This window comes from Chlamydotis macqueenii, chromosome 9 (assembly GCF_036417535.1).
Source record: "Chlamydotis macqueenii isolate bChlMac1 chromosome 9, bChlMac1.mat, whole genome shotgun sequence".
Lineage (NCBI taxonomy): Eukaryota > Metazoa > Chordata > Aves > Otidiformes > Otididae > Chlamydotis > Chlamydotis macqueenii.
Genome location: NC_141564.1, coordinates 8,874,511 through 8,900,510, shown reverse-complemented (window position 1 = coordinate 8,900,510; position 26,000 = coordinate 8,874,511). Strand labels below are relative to the sequence as shown.

The 26,000-nt window shown below is 42.5% G+C and overlaps 1 protein-coding gene across 3 annotated transcripts in view; it reads left to right on the top strand.

Annotated features, from left to right (window-relative positions):
* The window catches only part of PPP2R3A (protein phosphatase 2 regulatory subunit B''alpha), a 55,950-nt gene extending 36,163 nt beyond the window's left edge, over positions 1 to 19,787 (top strand). For all 3 annotated transcript variants that reach the window (XM_086754557.1, XM_086754558.1, XM_086754559.1), the window contains 9 exons: positions 102 to 176; positions 5,333 to 5,419; positions 8,360 to 8,516; positions 10,949 to 10,997; positions 11,586 to 11,675; positions 12,647 to 12,822; positions 13,354 to 13,472; positions 15,175 to 15,281; positions 19,501 to 19,787. In XM_086754557.1, the coding sequence (XP_086610683.1) occupies positions 102 to 176; positions 5,333 to 5,419; positions 8,360 to 8,516; positions 10,949 to 10,997; positions 11,586 to 11,675; positions 12,647 to 12,822; positions 13,354 to 13,472; positions 15,175 to 15,281; positions 19,501 to 19,597 (957 nt within the window). In that variant the 3' untranslated portion in view covers positions 19,598 to 19,787. The remainder of the gene's footprint in view (positions 1 to 101; positions 177 to 5,332; positions 5,420 to 8,359; positions 8,517 to 10,948; positions 10,998 to 11,585; positions 11,676 to 12,646; positions 12,823 to 13,353; positions 13,473 to 15,174; positions 15,282 to 19,500) is intronic.
* Positions 19,788 to 26,000: the final 6,213 nt, after the last annotated feature.

Sequence of the window (26,000 nt, the reverse complement as noted above, 5' to 3'; positions counted from 1 at the left end):
GTTTCAAAAGTAAGCAAAAGTATTGGTTTGTAAACCCAGTAACTTCTAAACGTTAAAAGGAGAAGAAAATATGTTTAATTTTATTTGATCTTGTCTTGCAGGATGTGGTGGAAACACATCCCGGTCTGACGTTCCTGAAGGATGCTCCGGAGTTCCATTCCCGGTATATTACAACGGTAGGCTGGCTCCTTTGATCTCCTGTGACACTGCTGTACCAACCCTCCCCTTGTGATTTGTCACTGTTCCCATCAGCAAATTCTTCAATTATTTCAAAAAATAGGTGTTTTTAATATTACTGACAGTTAATTGTTTTAGAAGGTTATTCAAAAGGTTAATAATGATTATTTCTGGTCTTAAGCAAATATATAATTTTTTTTTTTCCTTTAATCCTGATGAAGGAAAATGAGGGGTCCTTCTTTGGTCTTTGAGAGCTGCTAAGTTAAGCCTAATTCTGCTGGGCTGCTGAGACATGGCAGGCCGTATGTTCGAAAATTTCTATGTCTTAGGCATGGAGAATCTGTGTTTGTTTCATGGTACAAAGCATCCATTGCACACAGGGGTCTCCCATCCAACTCTCCTGCCTCTCACGCTTGCCAGAAAGCAATCTAGTCCTTCTGAGTCTCTGAGCTTTTGTAACTACTCTTTATTGCTGGATTTTGTTCTGTAGCTTTGTTCCAACTTTGCAGTCAAGAGGCTAGTGTTTTACCTGAATAAGTTTGTACTTTCTTTTAAGCCTTTAGCTTGTCTCATGTTGGGTATGAATGTGGATAAAAGGTATAAATGTTAGGATGTTGTATCTGTGCAGTGGTAACAAATTCAAATAATGACAGACCTGCTGGGAGCTGTATCCCAACAGGGCTCAAGTTTCTGCTGTTAGCTTGCCAGGGTCTGCATGGGGGCCAGCTGCACCACATACTGGCAGCTGGGAGATTACTGGCAGACACAGGCTTGTTCCTTCCGGTAAGGAGCAGATGGCAGAAAGACGCTCTGTTGCTTTGGGCAAATCCTGAACCGTCACACTAATGTTTTATGAAAATGTATAACAAGAATCAATTTTAAATGTTTAGATGCACTTGAACATGACAGTGAACATTAGGTATTATCAACATGTTCAGTCCCCGTGGAGCAAGAGAACAGATACGTTAAATGTAGTAACTAGCCAGAGTAGCTGTAACAACGGCCAGGGAATCATGCAGGTACATGAACGGGTAAGTGTGGAAGGTGCCTGTGACACATGTACGCTAGTATTTGGTGTTTTTTAAGTACGTGGAGGTGTGAGAGCTGAAATATTTAACGTCGTACTAGCATTGGCTTCTGATAGCACTATCAACCAGTTGTTCTTTGCTAGTGAGCGGGTCAAGATATGATGCGTGGTTGTCCTGGTGCTGGCTGTTGGGTGGTAACAAAGGTGGTTCTGTGCATCTGCCTTTACAGGTTCCTCTTTTCAAGTCACGTGCTGTTCCTGTATTTTTCAGGGCCTAAAGGAGGGAGTAAAGGCAAGAAATAAATGCCTTTGTGGAGTAATCCCCCAAATTATCACCCTTGGTTTCCCAAAGCAGTAATTGCTGCAGTTCCTGGACCTCTTTGGGGTGAAGACTAGCTGTGTAAAACTGAGGTTCCACTTCAAGATAACTGAAGTGCAGGCTACTACTTAAAAGGGCAACACCTTTTCCTTCCTCTCTCCCTTTCCACAACTTCTGTTGTGCCTGACTGAGGTCCTGTGTGACCACCATAAATCAGTCACAGAAATGGACCCTTCGAGAGTACATGAAGCTCCTCGGTGCTTCTTGATTCAGCTTGCATCTCTGCTGTGCTTTCCTACTTCAGTCTGAGCCTTTAGGCACCCTTACTCACAGTACTCTGACAATGCTGTTCTGGGTGTCTGTGCCGACAGACAGATGCCTTCTGAGCTCGGTGTCTTTGGCCTTGGCCAGATCACTGAATTGGAGCAGAGTCAAGACCCTGGGAGACAGTTGGTCTGTTGGGTCAGGTTGTTTCCATCTGGAGTGGCAGTACTTGGCCTGTTGCAGCAGTGGCTTTCCTTTCTGACACCAGGAGTTCCTATTTCTCACATCTCTTTTTCACAGACAGTTTGGCACTTCTGTCTCTCATGTTACAAAATTCAGTATTTCCACCAGGAGGTAATGAAGGAAACAGCTTTGTCCTTGGATTTTGAGACTACTTGGATCCTTCTGATCTCTTCAAGGTAGAGTGCCTTATACCTACTTACAGTGGCAGAATGCTGTATTTGCTGCGACTGCAAGAATTAAATTTTATTTTTGTGTTACAGATGAGGGCTATAAGGAAACACTGGCTCTTGTGTTCATTGGTGGATATAGCGTTGCTTGGTTGAAATCACCTGGAGAGTAAGCTAACAGTCTAGTATGGGTAAGTTGTGTAAGCATGTTTCAAATTTTTTTGCCTACCTCTGCACCTTTTGGAGGTGCCTTTTGGATGCAGGAGGCTGTACTTTATATCAGTATCTGTGAGTTGTTGTATTGCCAGTGTACTAAACTACTTGTCTTTCTTTCAACAGAGACTGACTCCTGAAGCTGGTGAAGACAGTGCAGAACATCATGTGGCATTTATTGTAAAAACTTTAAAATGTATGAGAATGGTTTTCATTGGTTCAGTTTTTCAACAACGTGCAGTGCTAACTTGGAGCCTTGTTTGAACAATGTGGCAAAATGTATTGCTTGTTGAAAAATGTTTCAGCTTATGCAGTATTACCAATGCAAATGTGAATGGGAAGGAATGGCCTGCAGGGTTTAATAAAGCTTTGTGGGTTTTTCCAGAAATGGTGTTGTTTTTGTTCTTCTGTGAGAAGATTGGGGAAACATCTAGAACTGACCCATTGATGATTTGGGTTCTCGAGGTAGATTACGTGAGGATTATGGGCAAGTAGGAAGGTGCTCACCCTTCCAAAGGCTTATGCGCTGCATTCAGAATAAATAATCTTCCATGCTGGGAAAAAAAACAAAGCTAGTTATGGCTTTCAGTAAGACACTGCTGACAAATGTGGCTTGAATGCTGCAAATCGTGTCTGGCTGTTTAATTATGCTCTAGGATGTTTCCCAATTGCTTTATTGACAGCTTGGTTTTCACAACTTGGAAAGCAAAGAGAGAAGTATTGACATTTTATACTGATATATCCGCTAGGTACTGTCCTTTGAAACTGGACCATTATTTGAATAATAAAGCCTGCACTAAGTGACTGGACATGGTAAAAGAGATGAAAAGGGATCCCATTTTACCTCTGAATGTCTTATTTTTACAACTGGGTGAGGAGAGAGCAGATGGAACATCTTTATCAATATGGTCTGATAGAGGAATGGTTTCTTACATGTCATAAATGGGGATGTTTTGTTGTCTCTTACGGCCCTTCAAGCGGAAGAAAAAAAGAAAAAGATTGCTGGTTGGGGGTCCTTTTTCTCATTCTTAGGACTGTTATTTTTGAGTCCTTGGAATGGCATGAAAACCCTGTATCTTTAAGAATTGCTGCAGAGTTGTCAGGTGTGATAATGGATTATGTATGAGGTGAGTATGAGGTGAGACTCGCTTCAATCTCTGAGCCTTTGTGCAATCTGGAAGCAAAGGCCAAACGAAGTCCAAAAATAGAGTTCAGAATGGCAGTGACTGCCAGAGGCATTAAAGAAGAAACAAACAAAAAGCTTTTTTTTTTATTGTGCTTAAGACCAGAAAAGATCTCTGTGATTACCTGCATTACACAGACCACAGAACATTGCTCAGTGGTTGCTATAGGTAGGATAGATTTGGTTGTTTTTAATTGAATTGACACACAACTTTAGAAGGACATCAGTGTTTGAAGTCTGATGAAGAGCAGTGTTTCTTTGGGAGTTGCCCCAGCAGTTAATCAATGGCAGTGTAAAAGAAGTCCTTTCTTCTCTGTCTGAATTAGGCTGATTTCAGCTTCTAGTGGTGTGTTTCATGAGAGACAAAAAGTCCTCCTGCTGTCCCACATCCCCCCATGTAGGCTTTTAAGGACCAGGATAGCTACTAATAGATGTCACGTTCAGCTAAGTTGACTACATTATTTCTCTCTCTTCAGGATACATTTTGAGCCCTCAAATAATTCTTGTTGATTTCAAAATTATTTATGCTCATCAGCATTTACTGTCTCACTGATCTGTGTGTCCTGAAGCAGACTGTTAGCAACAATCTCATACTTGATTCCAGATCTGTTCTGGACTAAAAACCAGTGGTTGTGTGACTGAGTCAAAGCATGGCCCACTCAAAGAAATAAACCCATCCCACTTCATTTGTTGACTGGTTTAATCCCTATAGTGTCCATATTGTGTGAAGTTAATTTTTGTGTTGGAATAGCATGCACTATTAAGGTTTACCAAAATTCTAGGATAATATGTCAGAGACATCAAAGGTTTGTTTGTGTTCAGTTTGGTCAACAAGAATTCTGTTCCGTAGATTTCAGTGCAGATAATCAAATTAATTACATTTCTAATTTCTCTTGTTGAAGATGTTTTTGTTTGTTGTTGTTTCCCCTATTAAGTTTATTCTTGCATGTACTTGATCACACATTTGCCTTTTACCCACTTTGTGATGATATTTGACAAGATAACAAGGAGCAGACTAAGAAGGGTGCAGCTTGCTTTTTTAGGTACTTGGGAATGTACTCAGTCTCAGACTGTGAACTCCCTCTCTCAGGTTCTCAGAAGTTTGTGTGTTCCCCCCCTATGCTTTATACTCGCTTTCACCAGAGGTAGATCAATAAGGGAAACAGGTTGACATGGATCTAAGATAAATGCAGACAATCTCTATTGCTTACTTTCAGTGGAGACACCAAGATGATGAGGCATTGTTATAGACACAATAGGTCAGACGTCAATTGTGGCTTTCATTTACATGCCCTGTTTCCACTTCAGAAGTTCTGGCTTTTTTTTTTTTTTTTTTTGTTCCTCCTGTGCAGAACGCTATTTCAGTTGAGATCCATGCAAGCTATAGTGCCTAAAATGTGAAAAACTCAGTTTCAAGGTGACTCAGGTGATTCATCAGCACTTTTAGCATATTCCATGACACATATAATGCATCTGCGTGCTCAAAGATGTGAACTAAAAGCAGTGAAAATAAAATATTTGCAGGGTGGAAATGGATAATACTGTTTCAGAAACAAATGTTTCTTTCAGACTGCATAGTTGATTAAGGATAGTAGTATCTACAAAAAAGATTACAAAACAGTTTTCAAAAAGAAGTCCCCTTACGATGAGCGAATAAACAAAACTAAGTTACTGCATTTAAATTCCTAAACTGGTCTATTTCAGGAGCTGATCTCAAAAGCACTGTTCATGTGTTGCAGGTTATACAGAGAATATTCTACACAGTCAATCGATCCTGGTCTGGGAAGATCACTCTACCAGAGCTGAGGAAAAGCAACTTCTTGCAAGTACGTTGGTTTCTGCCTGAACAAGATATAGAATGCATCATATCTTTGTTCCTATAGCTGTGTACTATATAGCGAAGGAGGCCAAATGCTCAGTGTCAGGAGAGCGCCTGAGCTAGTGGAGGAGTTGTGTCTGAATTCAGATGAGAAGACCAGGGATGAGAGTAGCCAAGAGTGCACTGATAGAAGGTCAAGGGGTGACTGCGCACCTGCTCTGAAGCTACCTCAGGCAGATTGGCTCTTGGCTCCTGATCTAGCCAAAGAGGAAGGGAAGCAAGACGCAGCAGTGCACCTATGTTAAATGGCTCATGGAGCAGCCAAGAATAGCTGGTGAGTTGCCTACAATGTGTGGTGGGTAAGACAGCCAATTTCTTGCCTTCTAGCTGGCAATCAGCCCCCTGACAGTTGGTCAGGCATGTTGTGCTGTGTGGTTGCAAGACTGTGCATCTCAGGAGCTGATTCCACTTCTGCGGTAGACTTCTTCAGCAAGGTTAATGAATGCAGCTTAGTTATTGTTACAATGCCTGCAATGTATCCTTATGTTGGACAGAGGTTTCGGGATTTGGATCTCTGTTCTCTCTATGTTTTGCCCAAAAGCACCACATTACAACTGTCTAAAACTGTTCAACTCCAGCCCAACCTAAAAAGCAGTGAGACATCCCTACTGCGTCCTATTCTCCCTTCCAGATGTAGTGTGCTGTCTTCCTCAAAAGCCTCAAGCATGAATTCACACTCCTCCTTTCAGACATCTTCTGCTCCACAGATCACATCAGCTAATGAAAATTTCTGTGCTCCCTTAGATTGTCTCTTGCCGGTCCAAAGCCTCTCATCCCAGTTCCTCCCTAACCTCTGTTACAAACAAATCATCCCAACTTATCCTGCATCTTTATTAACTTATTTTCTCCCTTTATATGCGGTCTTTTTCTTTCTTCTTGCACATCTACTCTGCCTTTCATCTCATTCAGCCATGAGGTTCAGCTCTGGGACCATAATTTTGCTTGGGCATCACTTTGCTTTATGTGTAAATGGCATATTTTGATATGAGCTATAAAAGAAAACAAATAGCTATTGAAAAAGCTCCTCACATGATTATCATCTGCAAAGAAATGGCAAGACCCACGAGGAGTCTGAAGAGGCTAGTGAACAATTGATCAGAGGTTTTTAGATTTGAGTGTCAGCAAGTCAGAAGAGTGCGGGTCTGGCAGTACCATTCTGTTGTCCCTGCCTGAAACTTTACTGAACCTAGTGGATAGCAGGATTTGAGAGTTTTGTGGAGCCTCAGATGGGTTCCTTGGATGTGGAGATGACTGAAAGTTAACTTTGAACTATCAGTGCCTACATACAGCATGGCATCTGGCTTTACAGTTATGAATAGAAGGGCTGCTAAGCCTGCCTACTTAAACAGACAGCTCTCTGGGATAGGTCTTAGGCTGTTTAACCTCCTCCCTTCTGAGAGGTTGTGAGGGCAGGGGAGGACAGACCTATAGCTCACTTGAGTCTATTGGCCCTTTCACATTCCTGCAGCTATAATTTATTAGACTGACAAGCCTGCCTGGTGTCTTGTGGCCTCAGCACTAGGAGAAAGGCAAGAGGGAAGTGGCACTGGTAAACATGTGATATCCTCCGGTGACTGGAAAGCTGCCCAGCAGAAAAGAACCTGGGAGTGCTGGTCAACAGCTGGCTGAATGTGAGCTAGCAGTGTGCCCAGGTGGCCAAGAAGGCCAATAGCATCCTGGCTTGTATCAGCAATAGTACAGCTGTCAGGACTAGGGAAGTGATTGTCCCCTTGTACTCGGCACTGGTGAGGCTGCTCCTTGAATACTGTCTTCAGTTTTGGGCCCCTTACCTCAAGGAAGACATTGAGGTGCTGGAGCATGCCCAAAGAAGGACAACAAAGCTGCTGAAGGGTCTAGAGCACAAGTCCTGTGAGGAGTGGCTGAGGGAACTGGGGCTGTTTTGCCTGGAGAAAATGAAGCTCAGGAGAGACCTTATTGCTCTCTACAGCTACTTGAAAGGACATTGTAGTGAGGTGGGGGTCATTCTCTTCTTCCAAGTAACAAGCAACAGGACAAGAGGAAATGGCCTCAAGTTGCACCAGAGGAGGTTTAGATTGGACATTAGGGAAGTTTTCTTTACTGAAAGGGTTGTCAAGCACTTAAACAGGCTGCCTGGGGAAGTGAGTCGTTGGGTCACCGTCCCTGGAGGTATTTAAAAGACGTGTAGATATGGTGCTTAGGGACATGGTTTAGAGGTGAACTTGGCAGTGCTAGGTTAATGGTTGAACTCGATGATCTTAAAGCTTCTTTTCCAACCCAAATGATTCTGTGATTCTGTGTTGACAGATGTCATGGCTGGAGATCTGTCTAAGCCTCTCAGTTAAACCAGACTAATTCCTGTCAGCAACAGCCAGGAAAATCGGTGTGATTGGTTTGGTCTCCTTGGGATCTGTCCCTCCTTCCCCAGTCCAGGCGTGAGTCTGAAGCAAGACTTGATTTTGCCCTTTTGAGAGCGAGGCAAGGATGTGTGATGTGTAAAGATATATCTCGGTTCCTGTGGAGAACTGTGGACTTGCTGTGGTAAATGGCTCCAGGAGTCTCTAGAGCAGGTCAGAGATGTTGCACAAATAATGGATTCCAGCTGAGACAGCAATTATGTTCTTGTTTCTCTGCCTCACTTTTCGCTATATTTGACAATTAACAAACTTTTCACAGGAGTGGCAGAAGTGTTGTGCACGTATATGCTAAGCAGGATAGCCAAGCCAGATGCTCTATAATTATCTGTTAAGAAATGCAGCAACAAAATCTCCTATAGTGGAGAAAGGCTGCATTTTGGATTAGCTCTCAGAGCTGTGTTCACCCAACTTCCACAAAGGATGAAGGACTTCAGCTGCTGAACTGTCTCTTTGTCTAGCTTTAACTTCCGACTTTATTTGTACTCTTTCAGACCCTTGCTCTCTTGGAAGAAGAAGATGACATAAATCAAATCACAGATTATTTCTCCTACGAGCACTTCTATGTTATATACTGTAAATTCTGGGAGCTGGACACTGACCATGATCTTTACATCAGCCAGAAGGATCTGGCTAGGTACAGTGATCAAGGTATGCTGCCTGCAGGCTGTGGTGGGATGAAGGAGGGTGCTGAAAATAGAATGTTCCCACTAAATAGTAAAGCTTAGCTTTAGTTTGGTTAATTTGATGCCTCAGAAAAAATTTAAATGGAGCCATCCATCTCTTACACAAGTACTGATTTACAGAGCCAGTTGTAGAGGCAGTACACAGAAATGCAGTACACGCTATTTTCTGCATAAGTAGCTAGAGAGAGAACTTCTGTTCCTGTGTGGACCACTGTCAGAAGGCCAAGCTAAAATAGCATCTTGAAACTTGCTTATTGTTTGCTAAGGGTTTTGCAGGAACTTGGAAGCAGGGACAAGAGGGACAAGCCCACGTGAACTTCAAAGATTGCTAAAGTGCAGTCTTGTTACGCATGAGAGAACAGCGAAGCATGGTGAATTTCAGTTTGCGGATGGACTCTGGAGAATGTCTCTTGAGTTCAGTGTGAAACTCCTTTCCACAAATCGAGCAGATGCTATGAGTTTTCGAAGTTTCAAGGACCATGGATAAGTTAATGGAATACAAATCTACAAAGGGCTAAAAAAAAAAAAATCTAAAGACACGTGTTTTGTCTGCTTGTCCTAAATGGAGGCACTCAGAGCAGCTGGTTTCAGGATTATCCGTGTCCTGAGAGCATGATACTGCCCATGTACTTACCTGTTAGAATTCATGATGTCTTGGGCAAAAGCTTGAGTTACTGACCAGCATGTTTAATCCCGAAGACAAAGCCTGCTTGGACTCTTCTGTGTAGTTGCTGCAGTTTTTGGGAAAGTAGGTCTGGGACAGAGAATCGGATTTGAAGAAATGGGATGTTTGGACACAACGTGTGACTGGAGGTGGCAGGAAAGGTGTTGCAGTGTGTAGGCCTTGTCCTGGTTCTGGCCAGGATAGAGTTAATATTTACCTGAGCTGGGTGGAGAACTGAAGCTGGTAGCCCCTATGGCTGGGATAGTTAACTAATTAGCTAACAGCTGGGGTTAATTTACCCAAATTAGCCAAAGGGCTATTCCATCCCATCTGACATCATGCTCAGTATATAAGTGAGGAGGGTGCTGAAGGGAGGCTCTCCTAGTTGGAAGAGACTGGATGTAGAGATCTGTTGTGAGCTATTATACTGTATTTGTGTTCCATCACTCTATTGTTTTCTTGTCATTACTGTTAAATTTACTTTTTGTTTAATCTCAACCCGCGTGTTTGGTTTTTTTGTTTGTCAAATCTCCTCCTATTCTCTCGGAGAGTGGGGGGAGTGAGAGAGAGACTGCGTAGTCTGGTCCCCGTTGGGGCTGAACTACGACAGCCTACAGGGATCTGGAGGTGTGACAAGTTGTTAGGCATTGCTGGAGCTCTGGAGATGCAGACAGCATTTTGTAGGAGCTAAGACCCTAGTGGGCTGAAGTAAGAAAGAAAGAAGGGGGTGTGAGAATGACAGTGGTGTAGGTGTGTGTATCTGTGGCAGTCACAGGGGTCAGGAGAGTTGATAAGAGGGCTGGATGGGGTGAGGAGGTGTGCCCAATTTCAGATAGGTGATATGGGAGACTTGGTTGCTGCTGGGAGTGCGAGGTTGGAGTATTTGTTGCACAGGGGGCTTGAGAGCACTGGGTGCTGGGGAGCTAAAGACAGGAGTGCTGTGGGCAGCGTGAAGGGAAGAAGCAGACAGTGCAGTGGTAAAGCAGCCTGTCAGCGCTGTACAGGGGGGTCTGAGGGCTGGTGCAGGTTGGGTCTGCTGGCTGGTGTGACAGAAGTGTGCCAGGACTACAGAAGTGATGGAGAACATGGAGCTAAGGTGGGGGTCTAAAGGAAGCATGTCAGCAGTCTGAGAAGGTGAAGTCAGTGTGCAAATCCTGCTCAAGACTGGTATTTGCTGCTTAGCTGGTGTGTCTCTGCCCTAACAATCTATCTCACACATTTCCTGGCTGGCAAAGCCCTCCCACTCACCTAAAACGATGCTTATTTTTCATTGTCCATCCCTGCAGCAGGACTGTCACAGCTTGTGCTCTGCTAAGGAGTGTTTTGTAGGGATTTGATGTGTGATTTTCACTCGATAGCTGAACTTCTTTTGCACTACACACTGAAGTTGTCTCCTATCAGCAGGATTTGCTTATGCTACAAGTCCTACTACAGTCAAGTAGGAGTAACACTGCCTCTGTCCAAGAATCCGGATCGCATATAGTTGACATCTTTGTGCAGAATTATGGTGTTTGGGAGGATACAAAGGCAGACACACTGGGGGAATCATCTTTGTTTCTTACAAAATGCTGATGAACAGAGACCAGTCTAGATAGGCTAGATAGGTAGTGTAGATAGATAGAGCTTTCTTGTAGCAATGGGAAATGGCTTTGTGTGGACTCAGCATAAACAATTGATTGTAGTTATTCCTGTGACCTGTACTTTCATTTTCTCTGTGTTTTCTTTGTTTACAGCTTTATCAAACAGGATTATCGAGCGAATATTCAGTGGCGCTGTGGTGAGGTGAGGAATAGCGTACTGGTTGGATATAGAAGTGAAGGGAGTTTCTGTCAGGCTGATTAGAAATGCAAGATGCTCTCAAAAATCCCTGCGGATCAGAATGGTTTCCAATGTGATGCTCCTGCTGGAGCTGCCTGAAAATGGAGTGCGACTTTTGCTTATCTTAAGAAAACAAATTTTAAAATCCCATGGGATGACCACCTGTAGACCTAATTGTAGAACAAGCTGGGCATAGCCGGAAGGAACATGCGAGCACTGTGTTTGTGCCTCACTATGGCCCAGGGGTGGCTGGAGAGTGCTGCTCTAAAGGCTTTGAAAATAAAATAGCCCAGCACTTGTTGTGGGAGGGGATGTGGTAGATGAGCCTGAGCTCTGCAGTGACAGCAAGGCAGCAAATGCTGTGCCTCTGGGGAAGGGCACAAGGACTGGTGCTGGGGGGTGCAGGGAGTACAGGCTAAATGGGTGATGATGCCCCATTTTCTCTCACCAATGATTTTGGGCTTTTGAAAAATGTGTTTGATAACATCCTGAGTATTTAGCAGCCTGGTGGCTTTCTTTTTTTTTTTTTTTTCCCCTCCTCATGTCTTCCAGAGGCAATGAAGTTCAAAAGGAAGGCCGCATGAGTTATGCCGATTTTGTGTGGCTCCTGATTTCAGAAGAAGATAAAAGGAGTGCTACGAGGTCTGACTGATTTCTGCGTCTTAGTATTGAGATAAGCAGATAAGATTATAGAAACTTCTGTGACCTGCCACTTTCTACAAGAGATGGCAGCTTGAGTTCCAGTGATTATTAGGAAGAAGGCAACTGACTGTCAATGTTTGGTCAAATCATTGGCTTTCTTGAGGAGAAATTGTGTAGAAGCAGAGTTTTCTTGTAATGTTAAATGTCTTGGTAGTCATCAATGCCTTTGGTTACTCCATACCATGGAGCATTGACTCTAGAGGTAAACCCATGAGATGTTTGCAGCAGATAGGTGTGTTCCCTTCATACATGTAGTAATTGCATAAGAAGGGTTTGTAGGGAAACTTCACTGTGTCACTTTGTAAAACCTGCCTGTGTGTCTGGTTTGTACAGCCAGTGGGAAATTATTGTGTGGAACTGAACTAGATCTGCATGCGATTATTAGGACAAGGAATCTTAGCAGTAAAAATGAGAAGAATAATGCATAAATCTAGGGTTGGACTATCCAGAGGTGAAGGGATGATGTAGAGTGTAACTGCCTGAAAGCATTGCCTTCTGTACGAACTAGTAGAGGAAATAAGTGCATACCATGCCTGCCCCATCACTCAGGGGCGGCCAGTGTCCTGGGTTCAGAGTTGGTTATATTTGGTCAACTTTGGCTGCTGAATCAGGGACAGCCTAACCTACGTGAGCCAGTTGAGCTGCAACACAGCAGACACTTGCTGCAGCTATCAGGTCATGAGCATGGCTGTGCTCACAAGCCACCTAAGAGACTAACAGGAGGCGCTCTTGAGAGTTGGCTTGTGCCCTGATCTTTCCCAAAGGGTATTTTTGTCCCTGCTTTTATGCCAGCCTTTGGGCGGAAGAGCATTAGAGGATGGAGAAAGGGGAATGTGCATTGCTGCAATCTCTGCTATATGGATTTCCTACTGCGTTGCTGTGCTTTCACTAATCTTGTGTCTTTTTCCTAGCATTGAGTACTGGTTTCGGTGCATGGACCTGGATGGGGATGGAGTGCTCTCCATGTATGAACTGGAGTACTTTTATGAGGAGCAGTGTGAGCGGATGGAAGTGATGGGCATAGAACCGCTGCCGTTTCATGACTTGCTGTGTCAGATGCTTGATCTCGTTAAGCCAGAGAGGGAAGGTAAGTCCTGTTTAATGGGAGTTTCCATCCTCTTTGATCTGTGGTGGAGAAAGTAATTGGGAAAGTAATGTCACTGTGAAACGCATCTATAGGGAGAGCCTTGTGTTAGAATCACAGGGATGAGATTATTGTACAAGGTAAAAGTCTGAACAATAGTTATTGTGCCATAATGTTATGCATCAGGAAGTTTGAAATACTAAAACGAGAGACCTTATGAATTAACTTGCTGGAACTGGAGCAACAAGTCTTGTGTATTCCAGCTGTGGGATGTGCTGATGGTCTAGATTATGAAACAGGTTCATTCACATTCTTTCACATTTCATGTGAAGGACCTCCATATGTATGTGAGTTTAAGCCTAATAAATGTACCCATTTATTGAATAATGTTAAAATCCTTGATTGACTTGGGAAGAAAATTTGTACTATTGTAGCACACTGATGTTTTAATTAAAACTTTGATAAGACTGACAAGGAACAAATGCAGCCTCTCATAAGAACTCAACACAATACTGTGGGGTTTTTTTTCTACAGGAAGAGTAACCCTGCGAGACCTGAAGAGGTGCAGAATGGCTCATGTATTCTACAACACCTTCTTTAATTTAGAGAAATATCTGGACAATGAACAGAGGGATCCCTTTGCAGTGCAAAAGGTATAAATCACCTTTATTCATAAATACAAGCCTTCTCAAACCCATCTTTGGAATGCAACTGGATGTAGGAAAATCCAACTGAATATAAGAAAACCTTTTTCACAAGTAGGGTGGTCAGACACTGAAACATGTCGCCCAGAGAGTCTGTGCAGCTTGGAGGAGAGAGAAAACCTCTGCACTTGGAGGTTTTCAAGATATGACTGGAAAAAGCCTTGAGACCCTTGATCTGACCTCTGCTCAAATCCTGCTTTGAGCAGAGGCTGGGACTAAGAGACCTCCTGGGTCACTTCCAACACAAATTATACTGCTATTCTATGATTCGGTTGCCACCACTGATCCTACTACACCAGCACTGGCATTGCAGTGTGTGATTCTAGAGAGAGTGACCGGAGCCTGCTGAGTTGAAGTGATTCAGCAGGCTGAAAGAGGTGGGGGCTCAGCTGCACTAGAAGGGAACCTGGTTCACCCAGTTTAAAAAGGAGCTGTGAGATTCAAAAATTGAGAACCCATTTGTCTCTTCCTGTCTCCTACACAGCTGCATTCGTAAGTAGGTGGGCTACATGTGAAGATTTATTAAACATTCAGGTCAGAGTCTGATCCTTAAAACAGCACTAGCAGTTTTCCTATAGTCTAAACAGAACCAAAGAGACAGACCCTTCTCTACAACACAGGGTCTGAGGCAGATGAGATGCCAGCTCTGTGATCAGGCACACATGTGGCAGACGAGATGGAAGGTTTAGGTTTTGCAGATTGTGCCTGGTTGTCAGCCTGGCTGCACCATCCCTCACCGTTCTCTCTTCCCAAGCAAAGAAAATACAGGAGGAGATTGTGGCTTTTATCTTGTTCAGTTGTGGCTGCCCACTAATTGTGGGATGTTCAGAGACTTGAGTTTTGTCAGCTGTTGGTGTGAAGTCCCTTGCCTTCAGCTCCGCTTGCGCATCCAGTGAAACCAGATGTGACTGCAGCTTGAAGACTGTCTCCCAGCAGCCTCTTATCTGCTTAAAGTACAGTCAAGTGGTGGGGATGCCAAAACCAACTCTGCTTCCCTTCCAGCTGTTCCCACATAACTTGTAAGAGGAACTTTGTGGTTCCACGATTCAAAGCTTAATATATCCCAGTCCAGAACCACCCTGCTTTTGTTTGTTTGTTTAAACAGGATCATCATAAGAGCAGTCAAGTGGGGCCAGGGGGGATAACTTATTTTCCCTATCTTACAGTAAATGGCAGAGGGCCAAATGTTTACAAGGATGTTAGTTTGTAACCTTCTCTCAGACTTGCCCAAACTTAGCAAACTGCAAAGAGTTCCTCAAAAGATCAGTTATAATTAACATTTAATTAAAGATTTTAAATCACTGAGTTTTTTAACCAATTACAAAGTGTACTGATGCAGGGCTTGCTGAGCTAGAGCAAAGATGTGCAGTTACTCATGTTTAGCATTTCTGAAATGAAGCAGGCTCAGTTTGTTGGCAGCTCAGGTCACGCTGAGTTTTATAGACTCAGGGATGTATTTATTCATAGTCATTTATGTGCACATTTAAAAATAGTTTAAGAAAATTGTGAATCTTTCAGTTAAGGCAATTTTTTACTAGCTGTTTTCTATACAATTACTATTCCTAGAATTGGTGTTTCACACATTTAGGCCTATTGTAAACAGCTGTAGAGAGGTATGGACATAGTGTGCTTGATTGTCTGATCTCTTTAGGACACTGAAAATGATGGCCCAGAACCCTCTGACTGGGACAGATATGCTGCTGAAGAGTACGAGATTCTTGTGGCTGAGGAGTCTGGGAACGAACAGTTACAAGAAGGGTAAGCACAGGCATTGCTGCCATGGGGACACGCTGTTTGGCTCCAGTTGAGGTTTAGTAGAAGCATGTGGACGCTACTTTTAACCGAGGTAGTGGATTAGTGGACTTATCGTTTAGGCTCAACAGTGGAGCATGAGAAGCCTGAAACAGTAGCTCCAGAAGGCCGTACTGGTGTATTTGTCACAATAGGCTTTTTTGTGGGCAGCCATTTGAATCAGCTGTACGCACTGCGGTAGGGAAGATAGCTCGGAAAAAGGACAAAGCCTTTTTATTTTGGCAACCATACAAAAAAAAAAAAAGAGATCAAGTGACTCTTTGCTAGTCTTGGCCATGCACTGACCATGTCACACTATCATAGATTAGGAGCTGTAGCTCTGTTACATTTATTATATCTATCGGAGAGTTTCTTTGGTCAAATAATTTTACTTTCTGACAAACTTTATGCCTCTTAGTCTGTGCTATTCATAAGCTATGTTTCAACATTTTCATTCATTTCCTAACTTTGTTCAGACTTTTTCTTTAAAACACTGTTGGTTTCTGCAATATCTCACACTCATTTTTGCAGCCTTCTGTAAAATTTTGGACAGACATCTATCCAGCTATCCTTAGAGTCAATGAGTTTAGGCAGAGCAGTTGCTCCAGAACCTCTCTGTGTACAAGGGCTTCCCACAGAGGCTCCTAACAGAGACTTACTATAATTATCTTTTAGTTTTGTGTCTATGTGAGTATCTTCTTGAGAATATGTCTCTGAAAGTCTCCAGGTTAATGTAACATCCAAAGTATGCTTTCCCCATGATAATCTTGCATGATTCAGGATTTCATTCTTTCTTGAACAGTATTTGTAGAGCCATTAAAGTAAGAGCACTGAGCAGATTGCATAATTTTCAAAACTTCCCACACTGGAAATGGGTTGGGATAAGAGTAGCACCTACTAATTAGCCACAGAGATTTGCAAAGCTATTCAGAGCTATGTTTCCCTCTCTCCCTGTGATGTGCATCCAAACAGCTATGAGCTGTTCCCTCATCTCCTTTGAGCTGCCTTGCCTTTTTGTGGCCTTCACAATGGAAGATGAGGTAACACAGGATGGAAGATAAAATTGCTGTATTCCCTGCAGCTGTCTTGCAACACCTGTGTCCTCAGCACAGAAAAGAAATAGGAGCCTGCCATAAAAGCTTTGCAGGACCATGAATCCCCAAACTCACCAAAACCAGAGGAAAAGTGGCCAGGTGATGTGAGATTTGAAACAGCTCTGTCTTGCTGTAAAGAGCATGTCAGCAACCTTGCTGCTTGCTTTTAAGAGCCCCTGAAAAGCTCTGTAGTCATGGCAGCAGGATTAGATCTCATTTGTGGAGCATAGCAACAGACCATGCAGGAAAAAAGGAAGGGAAAAAGAAAAACAAAGAGCTGGATGCCCAGACAAATTTGCCAGAAACAGGCATTGAGTTTTTGCACATACATTATTTCTGGTGTCCTTTGAGGATGACAGAAACAGGGAGCACAGATAAAACCAAGACAATGTATGAGCTCTATGAGAGAATGGAAGATTTTTGGCTAAGTTAGCTGGTAGAATGTGAAATCTGGTATTTGCCTTATTAATACATTTGAAAATAACCATCATTCAGCCATCACAGATGAATTAGCATGTACCATATTTGTGACTTAGCCCTGTCCATAGCTTCTCCGGATGGAAGGTTTCTAAAACCCGTCAGTGTCTGTCTGGCTGTCTGCAGGCTTGCCCATGAGAGCACTGCTCCTGGAAGAGGAATCTCATCAAGGATGCTGTGACTCTGTTGAGAGCTACAGTCACCAAAAATAAGAGAAAGGTGTCGTCTTACTCCAGACAACAATGAAGCATCACGTTTCACTGGAAACTTAAGCTGATCCGAATGTATCTCAGCCATGCTGTGCTTTATACATCTGTGTATGAGATTCAATGAACAGTCTGTTCCCTGATGAATGTATGCACTCATCATTGTTTGAAGACAGAACCAATAGTTGAATCTGACTAACACAAGCTTTTAATGCAGATAAGAGCATTGGTTTTGCAGAAATCCTTTCTTGCAGTCCAGGCTATGGCCTGCCTGGTAGAAGTAGGCACTGCTTTGTTCACTGTTCCAGAAACCAGTTTCAGCCAGCTGATGTACATGGAAGCCACAGTTGTCATGAAAGAGAAAGAGATCTTTTTCCATAGGAAGGGAAATAAGGAGGAAGAGGACACCTTTTACCAGCTGCTGATAGGAAAGAATCCCCTTCATGTGAACAATAAAAAGCAAGGGCAACAACGCTCAGCAATCCCACTCAGAGGTGGATAGGTGGGACAAAGACATAGGATCAGATTATGTTGGTTTAGGTAGCTTAGACCATTCTTCTTATCTCCCTCAAGTGATGGCTCCACTGCTCACTTTCATGAACCCAGCAGGAAGGGAAAGAGGGAAGAAGGACATCGCTGAACCACCCCAGGACAAAATGTGTGTGTTTGCCAGAAGGAAGGACAGAGAATTTCCTGTAGTAATTTGCCTTCTCTGAACAAGCTAGAGTTGCCATCGTTGTCTTGAGGAATGAGTATTTAATCTACATGAGCCCATATGTGTATGGGACTGTGAAATTTTGAAACTGGCCTGGAAGGAGAGAAGGGGGATTACCTTTAGTGCTAATCTCATGGAAAAGCTGTCCCTTGGATACTTCTTAGCCAGAAAGGTGGAAAGCATTTTTTTCCAAGATGGGAAAGGCAGGCACTGTTGAGCCTTAAGGAGAAAAAGAGTGATGTGGAAGAGTAACTCACATGGGAAAGGACAATGGGAAGCTCCTTTTGAAGAAGACATGAGAAGGTTTAGTCCAGAAGCAAAAGGCACTGGAAAATAAATTATAATGGAGCTCCAAGTGCTGGTGAATGTGCAAGATAAACAATACAGGAAAGAGGTCACATTCCACATATAGGGAAAAAAAAGGGAAGAAAGCTAACAGAAGCTGGTAAAATTGAAGGAAAAGGCGACAGAAAAGGAACATTCCTAAGAACAGCATTCAAATGGAAACAACAAGTTTTCCTCAGATGCATCATCTTAAACCAAGGAGACATTGGCATCCTTGCATGCAAGATCAGAACAGTTATTGGTGTAGGATCCATCCAGAGAGTGGCAGAATTACTAAGCAGGTGCTTTCCTTTTATGGAAGGGAAGATGAAAAGGTTGGCCAGGAAGATGTCTCTGCTATTTCTCTCTTCACATAGGGATCACCAGACTATAGCACAGACTCCTCCCCACAGCATGACATACATACTGACCGGCTCCCGGTGGTTTGCTGTCCCTTAGGAAAGGGAAAAACAGCACAAGAAGTGGTAGACAATTCTTTCTTGGCACCATTCATGCCGGGGTATCAAAGGAGTTCAACTTTCTGCAGCACAATTTATCACTGAAGAAGCTAGAGCTGGTCCTGTGCTTACCATTGGAACACCTGCTGCAAGATTTCCTTCGTAAGCACCATTGCTTTCAGAACAAAAGGAAGAATTTGAATTTCTTGAGAGACCTGAGAAACTAACCTATAGTGTGCTGAGACTGGAGGGAGAACATCTTAAAAACATAATTTCTTAGGAACAGGAATGGGATGAGAGCCTGAAAGCAATATCCTCTGCTGCAGAGCACAGAACCCAACCAGCTTGAATGGTGCCACTGGCTGGAGCTGAGAATTCGCAGCCAAACCTCCCCAGGCCATAAATGCTAAAGCCTGGATATTACACTTCAAACTAAGTGAGAGAGGAACATGACAGCATGGCCACAATTATTCTTCTGTGGATGTCAAAACATATTCTAAGCCAGAAGATGCTTTGGAAACCAGGTGTTTGAGCAAGTCAGAGCAAGCCAAATCCCCTCTAGGGCCTGGATGTGTGGCTGGATGACTTTGATTTCTACACTGAACTATTAAGGCTGCTGTGAGCTACTGACAGCTCTTAGGAAACTGGATTCAAATTTATAAAGCTGAACATCAGTGAAAAGTTGTTTCAGAACTTACAAATGAGGATGGATGGGAGCACAAAGTCATGTCAGCTGTCAGAATACTGATTACTACCACAGTGTTTGCGATGCCTTATAAATATCCTCCTCAAGGTTAACATCTTGCATGCTCCTGTATTTTAGCCAGCTGCTTTAGTAGCCACTGAAATAACTTACCTGAAACCACTCTCACCAAAATACGGCTTTTAAAGACATACCTTTTATCTTTGCAGATCATTTGAAGAAGACTATGACACAGATGAAGTCTTATCTCCCCCTGAAACTGGAGACAAGTCAGATAAACTAGTTATCTCAGATCTCTCAGCATAGAGAAATGGAAGACATTTAATCAATATCTTTCAAACTGGATAGCATTCACTCTCAAGACACTTAGGGATTTTTCTTAAATCTGTCATTGGAGCAATGTGCTTTATTTTGTACACTGTAATTTGAGAACCCTTTTTCTCTTCCTATGTAATTGCAATAAGGTAATTTCTATAAAAAGGCTTTTTACAATGTGTTATCGTGCACGCTCATTAAAAATGGTGATTGCACCTTGTTCCGTTTATATATAAATTCTGTGATGCCCCCAGATGTGCAATAAATGCCAGCATCTAATGATAAACTGTAACAACTGCATGCAACATCTACAGTGGTCACTTCTCAGTTAGTTCAGTCCTCTGCCCCTTGACTTTATATCAGCAGTAACAGAAGAGCTGCAAAATTAATTTAATTTAAATGTATGTCTAGAAATCTTTTAGAATGCAAGTCACAATGAAGTTCTCTTTTTTTTCCTTAGCGTCCTGGAAACTAAGGCAACATGCCTGTGCATGGGGAGAGCGAAGTCCCCTTTTGCGCCTTAAACCACAAGCTCTGACAGTTGATACTGGACACATTTTACTTGTATGAGTCTGTGGGCAGTTAAAGCACTACATGATGTAATGTTTCTCTAAGAATTGGAGATATACTTAACATTTCTACATTCTTTTCTCTGCATAAGAAGGTCTTCCTCAGGCTAGTGTTTTGTCTCTGTAAAAGAATTTTCTAGTATATTTGCAAAAAAAAGACACACACACTGGCCAGCTGGTGTGTTGAAACTGCTGTTTTGTGTGCACCAGTTCTGCCCATTCCCGGTGTTCTTCCCCTCTTGAATTGCTAAACTGTAGCCTTCTCCAAGAGGCTAAGCTGAGTTAATGAAGGAAAATACCCAGTCCTAACCGTGCGTGATAAATTTCTGTTACCAGAGCGATCCTTTAACCAGCAGAGGAATTACTCTGTAATATTGCCAAAAACCTATTTTCTACCATAAGGTAGGGCCAGCCTCAGAGAGGAAATGCTGTAACTAATGAAGTCTTGCTTTAAGTGCAAAATTAAACTGACTTTCCCCATAGAATCACCATTGGTGTCTCTAGTAATAGCACATGCTCTGCTGCTAGAGCTGTTCCTCCTTGCCTAGTACCTGGCTGTGATTCAGCACAAAGCTGACTGTAACATATTCTTACCAGTCCTCAATTTCAGCCATCATAGATACACAAATACATCTGGTACTTACCTTCTCCAGTGTGAGATAGGTTTCACCTGTCGTTATTTCAGCTGCCGTAATTGTGCCCAAATATGTAATGCTTGGTTGGTATGTATACACTGTATTTCCTCTTACCTTACTGTAAGAATATCAAACTATGCCTCCTCAGGACATCCTTGCATGAATCCCTGCCAAAATACCCAAGAGACAACTGCCAGTGCCAAGATCAGATCTCCCAAGCAGGCATCTCCTGGTCTGCACTGAAGGCAGAACCCACCCAGTTAACAGATAACGCATGCTATTAGCCTGGTGCATTTTGTACGTACAGATACTGGCACAATGGAACAGTAACCCTTAGACGGTACATCCAAGTGTTAATAACCAAGTAAGTAATCGCTGATCACTACAATGCAGCTTCAACTTTTCCAGGAGCCTTTGAAGCACAACGCCTGCCTCCCGATGCCCAGGTGGGATATACCGCTGCCTTGCTGAGGTTAGTAACTCTCGCCTCAGGATCAAACCTGAAAGAGAGGAAGTTTTCAGTTATACTGGGCTTGGAGATCTATTCTCGTTTTCTTGAACAAAGCTAGTATTTTATCCAGATACATATACACACCCAGGATCCTAGATTTGATATCTGGGAAACTTCTGGATGCCCAGGTTCTTAGCAAAGGCACTGCAAGGTAACTTCCATTCCATAATAAAAGATGTAAGCAGGGAGCACTCTAACCAAATGAGGATGACTTTCTTTGAATGCAACAAGCGCACAAGAGCTGCTCTGTTCAAGACCAGAGTGTTTTTGAATTGCACCTCCATCATCACTATAACCCTGAGGGGAAAAGCTTTACTGGGGATGATTCCACAAAGGCCCAAATGCAGAAGAAACTAGGAAATCATTGCAGAAATGAATACAGGATTGAAGTTTGCACAACCACTAACTATAACCAGCTCCGTCCACTTTTTACCTGCAAGAACCTAGGCAAAGCAGTTCACCTCTTTTCTTCACTATCTTGGTCTTGTAGTTTGATAAAATTTTACATCTCTCCAAAGACAAAGATTCCTCAAAGGAACAAGAAGAACTTGACTCCATGCTAGGCTGAAATTGAACCTTCATGTTACTTCAGCACTGCTACCTTTTAACTCCGTAAGCAGCAGTACTGGAATGTTCAGTTTGCCAATTACATAAAGATTCATTCCAGAATAACTTAGTGATTGTCTCTTTAAGGTTTTAACCGAGGATAGCCCTGGCACCTCCAAGAAAATAAGCTTTCCTAGCGCTGTATATAATAATATAATCATTCAGGTTGGAAGTGACCTCTGTAGGTCTCTATTCCACCTCCTCACGCAAAAGCAGGCCAGCTTCAAAGTTAGAGCAAGTTTCTCAGGACTTCATTCAGCTAAGTTTTGAAAAATCTCCATAGATGGTGATTCTACAACTTCTCTGCATATTATCTTTCCTCCTCTCTCTCCTCCCTATGGGAGTTCAGAGCAACATCCTTTTCCAGGAAGGACATGGATTCCTGGGAACACACTTATTTCTTTTTCACACAAGGAGGGAGATAGATGAAGGACTCAAGGACTTGCCAAGTTTAGCAAGTGACACGCTGTTCTCAAGCACCAGATGTGTGTCGGGATGCAGATGCAGCCCATGATGAAGAGCTGTACTCCAGCAACCCTTGGTGCATCGCTCTTTTGGTTTGGAATTTCTGTCCTTGCTAGGTCATACCTTGAGCCTACTTCTGCTGTTCCTGCTCTCTATTCACTCACCACTTTCACCTTTCTCCTCAAAGGCCTTTTGCAGAGGGGCTTTAATTCAACCCAGCAGATCAATTCAGACTTCCATCTCACACCAGTCTGTCTGAACTGGTGCCTTTTTTAAAAAAAAGAAAGAAATCTGTATTCTGGGCTTGGTAAAAATCACCAGTTACCTTTTCAAGGTTTGGCTTGAAAATGGCTGAGCCATTTGGCCCCCAAATCCAAGGCCCTCTTTTCTATAAACAGAGGTTCACTGCTGCTGTGACAAAGTAGAGTGATTCCAAACCCAATTAATGCTTTCTAGTATGTCACCACAGCAAGCTAATCACGGAAAAAACCCAAAAAACAACTTACAGCAAATGTTTTGCCTTATACATGAATATAAGGACAAGCTACAGAAACCACTGCTAGCACAGTATCAGTGCAAAACTTGCAGTAATTTATATTATTTACTCCAGGCATAGAAATCCATTCTCTCTCAGTAATACATTTGAAAATAACCATAATTCACCAGCCACAGATGAATTAGTAAAGGAGGCATTCTGCGCTCCATTTATGACAGCCTTGTCCACAGCTTCTCTGGATGGAAGGTTTCTAGATCTGCAGTATACAAGCAAGGTAAATTGGGGAAGTCCTGTCCTACTTCTTAGCTTTTCTTTCTGGGATAGTCAAAACATAAGAAGACAAGGATGTTTGCAAGTACGGACACCAGAACCTGCTCAGCTGCAACGCACATCAGCCTCAGAGGTCAGCAAGCTCCCTAAAATGAAGCAACCGAAGAATCACAGCATGGAAGACTCGTAGAGTCCACTTCTCTGACTTAGCCTCCTGCCTCCAGCTGTCAGTGCCAGTTTAGATGTTGCATACCTTTAAAAATAGATCATGCATTTTTCATTGTAAATCCAGCTCAGACTGAAGTCTTTTATGAGTAGTCAGAAAAGGGAGTAAAATTCAGTTTTGCATGATAAAAATAAATACATTTGCATTTATTTGTTCTCTCAATTTTGCTAGACAAAAGCATACTGAAGTCCCGTGTCATTACAAAACCCTTGCTTTTTATTTCTATATTCACAAATATTCTCTTTCTGCAGTACTAAGATAGGTGATATGGCTCGATACAACCACAGGCAATTACTGCTGGAATGGTACTAGCTTGATCCCCCCCCCACCTTCTTAAAAAAATCTCAGTACTAATTGCTACATGACAGTTTTCATCAGCAAAACGCAAGCACTGCCATAGCTCCCCTTCTGCCGGGCTGCCACCAAGCGGCAGTGTTGCAAAACAGGCATGGACAGCAAAAAGGAAATTACAGTCAGTCTCAGGTTTACAGAAAATGTTGTAGGAAACCTGCTCTCTTAAACGAAGGATTTAAGAAAGCTGATTCGAGATACCCAACCATGGTACTGTGCTTAGCTTCTGGAAAAAAAAAAAAATGCCTGAAAGATAAAAAAAAAAAAAAAAAAAAAAAGAGGTCGCTGAAGTGTCATTTTTTAATGGTATGTATTTTTGGAGTACGGCATTTCTAAATCACAGCATCTTAGGTCTATGCAATCAAAACTGAACCTCAGTAAAGAGCATGAGCTACTGTAAGAAGAACATGTAAACAGTGCTTACCCTTTGGTTCTACTCTCTTCTCTGTATCACCAGGTGATGGTTTTAGAAACTGAGTATTTAATAATAAAGGTTCTCATACTTTGTACAAGTAGTTTGGAAACATTTTGTGCTGGCATGGTTTTATCTTTGTATTTTTACTATGTATTTTCTTCTTTTTTTGGCAAATAAAGGACTTTTGAATTTAAAAAGTAAAACCTGTCTCATAGCAGTAGGGTATTGTTCACTTCATCTCCACCTGCTGTCCCAGCATCGCCTTCCCTGCTGCTGCTGAGCTCGTGCCATCCAGTTACTTGTCAGCAAACCTGCCAAAGCCAAAATGCCAGGCTTTTTTTTTTCTCAAAAATACTGGGGAAGAGAAGCAATCGTATCGCTTACCTTCCACACATCTTCATTCTTAACATGGAGCACTATCCGTGTGCTGACTTAGCAAAATGCCAGGCTCCCTCATTTTAACCTGTACTGGAAAAAAAAAAAAAAAAAGACATCTCCTGGATCTTCTGCAAGTATAATGAACTGGAAAAGGAGGATTTACAAAAAAAAAAAAAAGCATTTTAAAATTAATAATATGCAAATGTGAGGCTGAATCAATGCATTATTGTATTACTTCATCTGTGAGAGTGACGAATCAGCGTTCCCCTATGTGCCTAAATCCGTATATAGCAGTCATTTTGGGGGGTAGGGACCTCTGGGTTTCTTTAAAACACCAGAGGCACTTCAATTTCAAAAACTGAGTAACTGAGTAGTTAAGTCCAGACAAATATGATGTGCTTGCAACGTTATCAGTACTACTTTAAATAGCATTATATATCTTCCAGAGTGAATTTCATCAGCCGTGCCACATACCTGGAATGATTCTAACATCTGAAGCTGCTCTTTATCATTTCACTTCAGAAAGTTAGTTGGCAGTCAGAAGGGTTTTATAAATATAAATTTGTATTAAATACATAAAAGAGGGGGTGTGTGCTTCTTGCATACCCTAAAAAGATGTTTATATTCTGGATCATGTCAGAATCTTTGCACGATTCATGTGCCACATCTCTATGATCTTCTTGAGAGTCCATCAGAGTTTCATTGAACAAGCAGCTCCTTGCTGTGCCAGAAGTACCTGCCTTGGAAAGCAGGCTTTTCAGGTTTTATTTCAGACTGCTGGTACATTCTAACTCTACAGGTTTTTTCTGACAATACAAAATTTTATGATGCTTGGCAAGGGAGCAGCATTGAAGATGCAACGACGCAAAGGGAAGCAGCTGTGCAAGAAGACATCTGTTACCTGCCTCCTCTGTTTGCGATCATGTTTTAAAACTCATCTGCACATACAAGAACATCTGCAGGGAGTTCAATGGAAACAGAAGAGTCTGTTGTGACCCCAGTGCTCACAGGCACTATACCCTAGGCTTAGACAAGCCAGAGAGGAAGAACATCGCCTGCATGAATGAACCGCTATAAGAGCGGCGAGGTCAACACAAACCAAGTGTTCATTTCCAGTTTTGTCTCCCTGTCCCTCCTCTCTCTGGGATTTAATCCCAACCGTTGAGCTTTAGACGGTCAAAAGCACCACTGGTTTTGTACCACTACACATCACGACATGATCAAAAGTCTACCCCTTCCAGAAGGAGCTCTTTTCTCTCCATCTTTGCAATATTGTTTCAGGCAGGAAAACTCCCATAGCAAGACATTTCATTAAATGCTTTTTCTTTCTGATGCAGCTCTAGAAATTACAGGATTTTATTAAAGTTTGGAAGTTAATTGCTTTTTCTGAGAGGACTGGGAAGAAAGCTGAAATATCGCACACTTCCTATATGAAAAGAAATCCCCAGGCAGCCTCATCTATGCTAATGCGG